Genomic DNA, 12,540 nt, shown 5'->3' with positions numbered 1-12,540 from the left:
CGTTCCCTATGAGGTGACCTTTGGTAGGCAATATGTCTACTACCCAGACAAGAAGATAGGAGCATTGAGAATGAACTAGCTGCGAGCCAGACACCAAACAGTTAAACCTGCCACTTGGAAGAAAAATGGCACCATTACTAAAGAAATAGTGCATCCAAATTACAGAGGCTACAAGCATTGCTCTGTGAATCGCTAAATCTAGCCTAGAAAACAGCTCTGCTGCTTTTCTAGAAACCAGATGTCTTCCCTAATGAATGTCCTGCCTGACGGCAATGGCAGTGCTGCATGGGACAGACACAGCAGACCTCCAAGAAAGTCTGCCATCAAGCTAGACTGAGGAACAAAATTTAACTTGCTTTTTGAGATTATATCACCAACGAACCTGAACGTACATTTAAAATTTAAACACCGATTTCAGCTTTTGATATTACCAATGTTCCTGCACTTTCTGCATGCATGTTTTCAATCTCAATTACACTGATACATTTTTGAGAAAAAAAGTTGAATGTGTAGAAAAAATTAACAACAATTTGCTATTATTTCTATCTCTTAGTTTTCCCCTAAACATCTATATGTTCAAAGTCTGGTCTCTAGCTTGTTTCAAATGTGAGGAGTTAAGAGATAAGGTCTAGTCAGAGCTCTGTAGGTTACAGGGAATGTGCCCCCAAAGGGGAGTATAGGACTCTAAATTTCTTGTTTCCCATTCTTTCCAGGAGATGAACAGTCCTATTGTACCATGCACTTTCACCTCAGTGTGCAACCATAACCCCCAAAACAGAGTTGGTTAGAAGATAACTCATGTGTCACAATGCATATATGCTATGATGTTTATGTAATGGTCAGAAGATACCTCTGAGGAGTGAGTCCTCTCCTGCCTTTTTACTGATCTGGAGATAGAACTAAGAACATTAGTCCTGAGCAGAAGTACTTCCAAGTACTGAGCATCTTCCCAGCCCAATGTTAATGCTCTTGAACAAAGTCTAGAACAATCTTTCCCATATATATTTATTTGCTCTAATTAAGCAAAATATTTGTATATATTTGTGTTTGTGCATGTATGTGTGCACATGAAATAATTTTCTTTTTAGAGTCACGTTATAGTAATTAAATATCACAGATATTCTTTGTTCATTTTTCTATGTTGGAGCTTTACAAGGTTAGAGAGTTTGGTTGTCTGTGGTTTGACTGTAGGGCCAGAGGTGGTGAATGAGTCCAAAGAGAGCATCTTCCAGACACAGCAGGATGTATAAACTCACAGAAACCATGGTAATATGCACAGGGCCTGTGCAAGTTCAAGCCAGACAAAATCCTAGCACTAATAGGAGGGAGCTGATACAGGGTTCCACCCCTAACCAAGAAACTATTAGCAACTGATAGCTATTGGAAAAAGGAAAATTGACTTTTGTCTAATGAACATCACTGGGTACATGACCCATACTTCAGTCATGCCTAGGAGAGTTGGCCAACAAATGAACAATGTCCATGATTTTTTTTTTTTGGTGGAATTTTGTTTTGTTTGGGTATTTTGTATTATTAGCTTTTTCATGTATTTTTTGGTTTTTGTTTTGTGTTTGAAAGAGAACAAGAACAAAACAAAGAACATGAAGTATGGCTAGTAGGAAGGAGGGAAGAAACTGAGAGGAGTTGTGTGTCAAAGCAGAAATGAAAAATTTTAAATAAAATATTGAATTCATCTCTCTAGTATTTTGCTGTAGCGATACAAAGCTCGTCCAGAGAAAAGCCAAGCATTGGCATTGGGCTGGGATTTAGAATATAGAAACAGAAAGGATCCCAGAAGATGGTAAAAAATCCCACGGTAAAACTTTTTACTCCCAGGACTGGCCAACTTTTTAACAGAATAGATGTCAGAAGGAGAAGACGTGGATACAATGGAGTATACCCCATCGCCATAAGGCACATCATTGAAGTTGAAACATTAGCAGTAAACAGACTATGTTATGTTGCAGGATACCCAGACTCTAGGCCTACCTAACTGAGAAATGGTAAGAGGACCTCAGCCTGGAATCTCAACCCTCCACCCTGTGTGAAAGAGACCTTGAGGAATAAACTAGGGGACTGTTCCACTCAACAATTACATGTGTGAAGACAAGGGCCATGTTTTATTTTGAGAATAACTAACTGCTCAGACCTGACGCAGGGCTCAGGCCAGAGACAGGAGAGCAGCAACAAAGGACCGGGGCCCGGTGGAGTTTAAATGTTATCCGCATGAAGCCTGGAGAGATGATCTACAGAAGACAGGAGAGGCTAAGCTAACGATTGCCCTGCGAAGATGAAAAGCAGTAGCCAAGAATATAGAAAGATGACTGCAGCTCTATGAGATGAGTTGGGAGAAACTCAGGTCAAATTAGTCAGAATCCCAAGAGCAGAAGCATCTGACTCATTAGTACCAAGTAGATTTCACTAGTTGTACTTTTCTTTACAAATAAAATACAATGCTACAGAGATACAAATAACAATAATTATGATTGCTTCATACAAATTGAAGTATAAAAATTAAAAAACACCTATTTGATTATTGGGACAAATTTTTAAAGCCCTAAGTATTATCATTCTATTTATAATGAGTGAAATGGCTGCACAATCACAGGTTGTTTTCTGTTTGGTCTTAAACTGTTAACTACAAAGGCAAATAGAAGATTGCCAGATGAAACAAGTCAAGACACACAAGTCAGAACCAGAGCCGAAAGTCTCAGAGTCAATTTCATGACTTTCTAAGGGGCCAGTATGATACCCCAAAATTGAAAGCACTTGTCATCAAGCCTGAGTTCAATCCTCCATCACCACAAGGTGAAGAACCAGTTCCTGCAAGCCATGGCATGTGTATGCACCCCCACACACACATATATGCTTTCTCTCTGCCTCTCTTGCTAAAATACTAAAGCTCATTGAGGAAATTAGTTTTCGTTGAAATTACTTGTATCCTTAATTCCAACCACCTTACTTTGTGGTCTATAAAAGAATCAAACACATTTCTTGGCCAAGCAAGTGTCTTGATAAGGAATGTGTTCTTGTCAAAGTTGGAAGTACTGGCTATCAGAAATTTAGCCTCTCCTAGATGGAAAAGACCGACCTCAGCCTGAACTCTCTCCATACTGCTGATATGCAGCCTTCTTCCTTCGCAAAGGGTGATAATAATGCTTTCGCCTTAGAAAGTCAGGTCAAAGTACAGAACTGCAATCAATCCTCAACAAAAACAGAGGGCAGAGGCCCCACATGTATTGTTTTCTAATCGAATTTTGATCAGGATGACTTAGGGTCTGGCTGGTAAACAGATGCTTACATTAAAAAGAAAACAATAATCTCACCCCCAACATATCAAATGTTATCTAAAAGCCCCACATCTAAGATCTGACACTGGACAGTCTCTGAGCCTTCTTTTCTACTGCTGTCTATTTAAGTAAAGGGAAACTGACAATCTGAGAACAAATGTCCTTGGAATCCATGCTATATTCTTCTCCTACCAGCAGAGGGAGGCCTGATCCACTTCCCGAGCTCTGAGATTGCTCAATCAAGTCTCTCAGGGACTCTCCAGGAGGAATGTAAGTCTCCTCCTGCTCCAGCCCAATGCTGTATCGAGGTCGGGCTTCTTGTCTTTTATACCTAAGCATGGACAAAGGAGATAAGTTTAAAAACCTAAATGCAATGTCAGATATAAAACATTGCAGACAAACATTAATCGTGGAATTTAGCAATAAACACAAGATGAAATGCTATTTGCTAGCCCTTGGGATGTTTCTCATTCAGTCATGTGCAATTTTTTTCTCTGTGTCCTTTAAATGTTATATATAAGCAGACTATATTCTGTTAGCCTTTCCAAATAGCTCCAATATCCATTTCCAAGAAACATTTCCTTTAAGTTCCCTAAGTACTTAAATATTCGGAGTTTTTTTCCCCCTTTTGTTTATTAAAGTATGTCAGGGACCCTGGAGAAATGGCTCAGCAGTTAGGAGCACTGGTTGCATTTCCAGAGAACTTCAGTTCAATTCCCAGCACAAATATTGCAGTTCACAACTGTCTGTAACTCCAATTCCAGGGTATCCAATCCTCTTATATAGACATCCTTACAGGCAAAACACTGATGCACAAAACTAGATAAATAAATGCATTTTAACAAAGTATGTCAGGGAATTCTTTCACATAAAATGATGTGGAAAACAATACAATGACCATGACATAAAAATAAAACCTTAAGGCATGGTAATGTTTAACATATAATGTCTTCTATAACTTATCTTAGTTAACTAATTGATTTATTGTAGAATGTTACAGTTGACTAGTTAGATGCTCAAATAGTATGAACACTTAAACCTCTATATTTCACAAAGTAGAAAACAAGTTCTTTACAAAAAGCTTAAATATAACTAAACTCAGTTCATTTTAATATTTACTCTATAAAAGTTATAATCCTAGAGAAATTTGCAGTCAGGAAATAAGGAATTACTAAAATCACTCTGACTCCCATATGTTTTTTTAATTTAATTAGCATCAAACCTAAGGCATAACTAGTCACTAAATTTTCCAATTATCTGTGTTTCCTTAGAGATGAAAATCTTAACTGAGTAATGTCTGAAACAGAAATGAGACAGGCATCTATTTATAGCTCTGTTGGGGTGAATCTCTATCAACAGCAGCAGATATTTTCAGATCAACCTAAGATCTAGGGACAAAGAAAGCCATGCTGCAAAAAGTTGACAGGCAGGAACAGCTAAAAAATATTAATATAGGGATCTCACTAAGAGCACGAAACTCCATGTATGCATCTAATACTTACCTGAAGTAACAGAATAAAATAATGAGGACCAAAAGTAAACTACAGACAGTCACAGATATAAGTAAGGCCTTGTGGTGTATGGGTCCATCAACAAAATCTGAAAAAGAAAGCCACAGAACAACTTATATTTTTACTTAAAAGGGATGAACTCTTTTTCCAAAAGTGTATTAAATAGGGGGATACAAAATAGGGGGAAATTATAATGTGTTTTTAAAAAAACACATATGTACTCAAAACAGCATGCTTGGCTGTTGATAATACCCTCAGATGTAGATGCATCCAGTTAGCTAGATGTTTGTTTCAATGGCACCAGTCTCCTGTATGGAAGGAATTGACCTGACACAGAAGAAAGCCACAGAAAGAATACAAGGGGAGCAAATGTGTCCCCGAGCCTAACATGAGGGCATGAGCTGCTGTGTAGCCCAGAGTCAGGAGCTGGGTGTGTAGGCTCTTCTCAGCCGGCATCCGAGAGAAAAGCAACTCTATAGTCATTATATCCACAGTTGCTTTCTGATAGATGCAAAGCATGAGGAGCCCTCAAGTCCTGTAAAAGATGAGGATATAGGCATTGTTGGTGTGAACTTAAGTTCTTGACAAATCAGATCGGCTTAAAGCAAGCTTACTCAAGCTTCACGGGGATTAGAATGTTTTGAGAGACCAAACCCAGAAATATTTATTTACAATATCTTCACTATCATCTTTTTTAAAACCAGTCATCCCAGGTGATTGGAGGGGGGGATTGTGCAGTAGCTGAGAGCTATTTAAACAGCCTTGCAGTAGCAGAATTAGCCACCTTATTAAAGGTACAGCATGACCTTGGCTAAAGTGATGGGTATTGTTCACGTATCTGTGAACGGGAGGACTAGAAGATATGGCTTCAGACAGTACAAGAAGATTGTTTCCCAGCTATTCCCCTACATATATAAGACATATTCAAATTTTGGCAGGATATTTTTTCACTTACACAATAAACAGTAGGATACGTTCCATGAAAGAAAATTTTAAAAGGACCAATTGACCAAACTGGATGAAATTATTACATCCTTAGCAATTTACTGACCAAAGCCACACGTGGTGGCATTATTGTATCACTTCAGTAAACAAAAATGAGTTTTATAAAGGATACTATATCATCTTGTAATTAGATTCTTCCCTCTCTCTTTGATAGGGGAGGAATCACCATGTAACCCAGACTGTTTCAAACTTCAACCCATTCTGTTTTAGCCTCACAAGGGTTGTGATGACAAGATTGGCACTATGTTGGCAGATAGTTTTGTTTATATATTGTGAACATTTCCCACAAGTTATTTTCAAAGATGAGATGGCATTTTGCATAGAAACATCCTAATTAGAAATTAATCTTCTGTTGTGATACATTTAAGATATTTTGCTATAATGCAGAATTTCTATAATACATACAATTATGCAATTAACATACCCATCTTTGATGATAACTGTCTAAATAACATTCTTAGATGTAAAACTATTATATCAGAGGACAGACATTACAAATCTTCTCATGGATACTACCAAATGCCCCTTAAAAACACTAAAACAATTTCCAATTCATTATCAGTGTTTGTTTTAATTATTTGACAAAAACTTGAATAAAGCATTCCAGTATGTTCTTGACCCACAGTTCTCATTTATATTTTATCAAGTGTGACATAATTCTCTTGTTCTCTGATCACCCCTTACAGAAAACAATCCTCATAGATGTACACTCAGGCATACACATGCATAAACACTTGTATTCACATTTTTTAAAATTGTATGTGCCTGTATTAGTTTAGAGTATTTGAGGTTGTAGGACAATGTTGCTATGCTATCCACTTTTAAATAATTCAGAGTTTTTATTACAAATAATATGAACAAGGATACTATGTCACAAATAGTTATATAATTGTAAGAACTGGGACACTAACAGGTTAGTTGAAAGTAAACCTAGTTTGCAGTGCTGCACAGAATGCAAACTCTAACCTGTGGATCTTTACACTTTCTCTCAACAAATCTGATAAACTGATACAACATATTCAGCAGTCTAAAATGTGTATTTAACACTAACTTATGATTCATATTACCTGCAAATATGAATGAAAGTAGCCTTCATCTCAGAAGACTAAATGAAAACTATCAGTAATTAGTAGTTTTTGGTTTAATTATCCAGTTCAGAACTGTTGTAAGTGGCCCAGGGAAAGAAAACTTCAACTACTGAAATACCAATCAAAAAGCCATTACAATAAGGAGTAACAATTTACACGTACATTGTTTGGAAAATATTGCTTGATAAATGTTAAAATTACTTATATGTTCTTAAAAGTAAAAGTCTACAAGTGTATATGATGTGATGTGTTACTTTACTAAGCTTCTATCTTCTCTGCCCTACATATATATCTAAAGGATGGAACCTTGGTGGAAAACACAGCTGATACTATCATTTCCAATTTTAAGGACAGCTCTACATGTTTAGGAATCCTAAAGGAATGTTCCTCTGCTAAGATTAAATCTAACCTCAGGATCACTGTGAATTTTCAGTACATGAGCCCAGAATTCTTTCTCACTTCTATGCTATAATTCTGCTAAAACTCTGCTTCTCTCTCCCTTCTCGTGTAGATGCAGAGCTCAGACTGTGAACTGCCGACCGTGCTCTCATTACTCATTACATTTCTCACTTATGGCAGGAACAAATCCTCAAGGACCCAAGGGACTTCTTTACCATCCAGTGCTGTACCTAAGGTTAGCGTTATTCAGTATTTCCCCTTTCTATTCCCCAGTAACCCTCTCTTGCAGTCAAATAGGCTGCTTGCTTGTGTTGGCTCAGGAAGAGATGATGATCCTTATCAATCAACCCATGTCTGTTCTTCATATCGGTCCTGTGTTATTCTGTCATTGCCTGCTTGGGAACGCAACGTGAATATCCCCGGAAGGAAACACTTCCAGACACACATGAAGAGAACAGTATCTGGGGCCCTTTTGTCATAACACCTTTCTACCTATGCCGCCCCAACCACCACCAACACCAACTTCACAGGGAGGAAGAAAAATGGAAACTCTGCAGGCAAGTGACAATCCCTCTGAGAGACAAGTAGGAATCACCAGCTGTTTCATAAAAAACTTAATTCTGTCACAGCCTTCATACTGCAAATTTTCATCTTTAGATGGGAATATTCCCCCCAAATACCTCCTGGGGTTATATGATTCAAATGTTTGAGTTAGTGTATAATATCTGGCTTGCATTAGTCATTTTAATTTTCATTTGACATTTCATTTTACCCATTTAGTAAATGCCTGCTCATCCTTGACTCTTGTTTAGATGTCACTTCTCTATGGCTACTGTGCTGTCCTGCCATTTGACACAGAACTAGCTCTGTGATGTGCTCATGCTCAGCCAACAACTCCATCAGTCATCCTTCTACATCATGGTGGACTATAAGTACCCTGGGAGCTAAAACAAGCTATTTCTCTCCAAATCTGCCATTTGTCAGGATATTCTACCACAGCACAGAAAAATAACTCATACAGAATCTGTCAACAGAAAAGTAGGGTTGGTTCCGTAGAGAACCTGACCATGATGCTTTCTGCAGGATTGTGGAAGAGTGTGTACTTCAGGCTGGAATGTGCTGTGGGCAGAGCTTAGTGGGCCATTCTTGTGTATGCTAGTAAGACAGGAGTTTTGAGTAACCTGAGACACTGGAGACAAATCTCTTCAATGCGTCTCAAATGGCAACTCAGCTAGTGGCCATTCACGTGAAATTTTGGCAAGCAATATAGTTGCATTCTACATAAAGGGTGAAAACGTATTTGAGTTTGAAATTAAAAAATGGACTAATTTCTATGGCCGAGGACATTTCAGGCAGCATGATGTGGATGCTGTGGCATGGTTATTCTTGATTACTCTTATGCATTACTCTTATGTTTTAAAGAAACTTTAAAAAGTGCAGTTTAGGGAGGAAAGGAGGACTAGGAGGCTTGAGATTCCAGCCAAGCCATGGACTGAAGAGTGTAATTACAAGATTACAACTATTGACAAGATCCTTCTTGGGCTACACTGACTACCAGGAAAGGTGCCCTGAAAACAACATACTGCCACTTAAAGTTCCAATTTGTGAAAGGAGATATCCCAAGGGACTTCCTACTCCAAGAAAGCAAATATCTAGGGACACTTTTGTGTGGATTCAGCATATAAAACCTGCTTATAAACACAGTCCCATGCTTCATCCTTGGTTGGTAGATAAGCTTCTTGTCCACACTATACTACTTTTGGTTGCCCGAAATATATAATATTGAGGATGTTATGGGACCTTCCATCATGATCTCAGAGAGTGTCTAAGACTAAGTACCATAGCAGAGTGAAAGTCCTGTGAAGGGGCTCCAATGGCCATTACATAAGGGTATAAAAATAAAGTCTATGTTTAGATGGAGAACAACCCCCCCCCAAGTTATTGGAGATGCCAGAACAGTGGGATACCTGCCTAGGAAGTTTGCATAGGGGAATAGAACCAGCCAAGAAAGAGAATTGTGCTGTATATCGCAAAGGTAGAGGGATAGAGTCATCTAAGCCATTTGAAAAGAAGTCTGGTGGTCTTTGCACTACTGGGTTATCACTTTGCTTTGTTAAAAATTGTGTTTACTATGGCCCCATTCATTCATTTCTGAATGAGTACGCATACTCTATGCCTTGGACATTGGAAAGCATAGAATGTGGGTTTGTTTGTTTGTTTGGTTGGTTGGTTGGTTGGTTGTTCGTTTCTAATATCAGGTGACAGTGAAAAGATACCCTTGGGTATTAGAAGAGATTTTGCCCTTTTGAACAGTGTTGGGCTGTTAAAGAATATGTAAACCTTTGAAGTTGGACTAACTGCATTTTGTGTCATGAAATGGCCATAAGCCTCTGGGGGCCAGGGATGTGACAGTGCTATTTGAGTGAGAAATGCCCTCATAGGCTCAAGGATTTGAGCACTCCATTCTCAGCTGGTAGTGATGTTTGGGAAGGTTAAGGGATCCTTATGAGGTAAAGCCTTGCTAGAATAAATATATCATGGGGGTAGGTGTTGGACTTTGAGTTTTGATGGCCTGACTCCATTTTCTTTTCTTTTTTTCTTTGTCTGTGTCTCTGTGTCTCTGTCACCATTCCCTTCCTTCCTCCCTCCCTCCCTCCCTCCTCCCTCCCTCCCTCCCTCCTCCTCCTCCTTCTTTTCTTTCTCTCTCTCTCTCTCTCTCTCTCTCTCTCTCTCTTTCTCTGAGTGTATGTGTGTGTATGTGTGTGTGTGTGTGTGTGTGTCTGTGTATGTGTGTGTGTGTGTGTGTGTGTGTGTGTGTGATTTCTGGAACTAAGTCAAACTAAACCCTATATTCAAAGTTGCTTTTTTTGTCAGAGTATTTTATTACAGCAAACAGAAAAGTTACTAAACCATCCTTAATATAATTTGTAAACTATCTCTACTAATGAGATAATCATGACCAAATGTAAATTAAGTTTTTTCATGGTAATTTTTACAACTTAGTGTACCATTTTTGCAAGCAGTATTTTCCTCTTCAATTTCTGTATCTCTAACACTTAGGATGGTTCTTTCAAAAAGAAATAAGGAAAACTGTGAACTTCTTATATGAATTTCTAGAATAAATCTGAAAATCTTCAATGCTGTAATGGGAATATATTTATGAAACATTGTCAAAACTATGAAACACCACTTTTTTTCAGCTACTATACTCTCAAGAAATAATGTCAATCTTGAAGTTTCATTTTAAATTATGCACATAAAAATTAGGAATCTATAGTACTTATAAATCATTTATTTGTGATGAGCTTAAGAAAAGGAAAGAAAATCTAGAGGCTGCTGTCAAAAGCCATGCCAAAAAATGTCTTTAAGTATGCCATAGTTATCATTTTAAATATACCTAAGTATGTAAGCATTGAAATTAAAACATTTAAACACATGACCCATTTTAGAAATACACTATTAATTTAATAAAACCAGTTTGTTATGGAGATAAAATAAAATGTGGTAGACCAAACAATCTTTCATTTAGTCATTTATAAGGTCTTTATTTTTTCAAATGCACATTATGGCACAGTAGATTTTATTAAGTCCCAATTCTGAGTAATTTTAAGGAGTAAATATTCAGCACTATTTATTTTCTCTACCTCCTAGCAGCTCACTGTCAGCTCTCCAAGCTGGAGCTATCTGGAGAGAGTGGGGAAAAGCCAACAAGGATCTTAAGAACACAGTTCTATACAGCCACTAAGCCATGATCTTCACACATTTGTTGATTGTCATGATGTCAGCACTCTACTCCAGCAGTGGGTAATGAGAGCAATTAAAAACAAACCTTGTCAAGGTACCAATGAATTTGGAAAAGGAAAAGAGTCCAGTGCTCATTCTCAGAAAGCAAAGTCCCCCCCCACACAAACCCTCTTACCTCTGTCCTTGAGGGGAGGCAGAGTAGGGTGTAGGTCTTTATTACACTCGTTTCTTTCTGTACAACATTCAATTGATCTTCTTTGATGAGGAATGGGAGTATCCTAAAATGAAATGCCAATAGCTATTAGTGAGTGTCCTCTATATTTAAATGTCAGACTACCTAAAATTTAGATTGCCACTGAAGAACCCATTTAATATCTAATAATTTTCCTCAAAATCTTGAAAAGGTTAGTTTCCACCAGAAAACTTATTTCAACTTATAATGTACCATTTATAATGTAGCATTTCCATTTCAATAAAATAGCATTGTACTTGTGACAACTAGAGTACATGGAATAAACAAATAATGAAGTCTCTATTTAATCAATAAATAATCTGGATTTTAATGATAGTCTAATTGGAAACTAAACAATATGTTAACAGCTATTTTTAAAAGACATGGTTTGAAAACAAAGAAAGAATTGACTATTGAGAATTTTCAGTTATTTTGCAAATTATTCAACATGGGATAGCAATGACAAAAGGATTGCTTTATTGTGCCAATGTAAGTTACAAAGTAAATTTAAGTTATTTTCCTTACGCGACATTGAAAATCTGACCCTTCTAGTCCTAGACATCCAGAGGTGACAACAGGTGTTCCAGAGTCATCTTCTTCTATCATTGTGAAGCAGTACCCATCTGTGCTGAAGGCCAAAAAGGACAAGCAAGTGAGTGTGGGAGGAGAACGCATGACTCATAAAATTAAAGTGAAACTAATTCCATAGGCTTCATCACACACAGGGAAAAGCCCTGCCCCCTCTTTTTTTCCCTATAAACTGTTGAGGACATCCCAACATCTTCATCTATGAAAGGATATGCACTGATCATTAAAGTCATTTTCTCTTCACTTAGTAACTCAGGAAAGAGAGGAGTGAAATTTCTATGTATCATTAATTACCGTTAAAAAGTATTTATATTCTCGGTGGACTTATCTTGTCCCTATCACCTTTCCAGACAGACAACTTGAGGGACATAATACCATCCTCATCCTTTATGTGAGGAGACTAAGGGTCAGAGAACATTAATGGTTTCTAAAATATCACAAAGTCGCTGAGAAAGAGAGGAAGGAAAAGCAAAGCTGTGCCTGCGAGTGCAGGGATTGGCTCTCATTGGAGGCAGTGAAATCCACCCATCTAAGGCATGGTGCTTGAAGATGGGCAGAAGAGGGGTCAACCAAACGCAGCAGAGGCAATGAAGGCTATGGTTCTTAGTACACTCTCTCTTTGGGTTGGCATGGCACAGCAAGACATAAAGCATGGCTGCAAACAGTATTGGGCATGGGTAAAA

General features: G+C 37.8%; 1 protein-coding gene across 1 annotated transcript in view; it reads right to left on the bottom strand.

The window, feature by feature from the left end:
- Positions 1 to 12,540, bottom strand: part of Bmpr1b (bone morphogenetic protein receptor type 1B) — a 143,750-nt gene that overhangs the window by 19,438 nt on the left and 111,772 nt on the right. Inside the window, exons 3-6 of the mRNA XM_052178486.1 lie at positions 11,795 to 11,897; positions 11,213 to 11,315; positions 4,793 to 4,889; positions 3,483 to 3,621 (exon numbers count right to left, since the gene is read on the bottom strand). Of these exons, the coding sequence (XP_052034446.1) occupies positions 3,483 to 3,621; positions 4,793 to 4,889; positions 11,213 to 11,315; positions 11,795 to 11,897 (442 nt within the window). The remainder of the gene's footprint in view (positions 1 to 3,482; positions 3,622 to 4,792; positions 4,890 to 11,212; positions 11,316 to 11,794; positions 11,898 to 12,540) is intronic.

Source organism: Apodemus sylvaticus, chromosome 4, assembly GCF_947179515.1.
Source record: "Apodemus sylvaticus chromosome 4, mApoSyl1.1, whole genome shotgun sequence".
Lineage (NCBI taxonomy): Eukaryota > Metazoa > Chordata > Mammalia > Rodentia > Muridae > Apodemus > Apodemus sylvaticus.
Note: the sequence above shows the minus strand (reverse complement) of the source record. Positions and strands in the feature narration are given on the sequence as shown.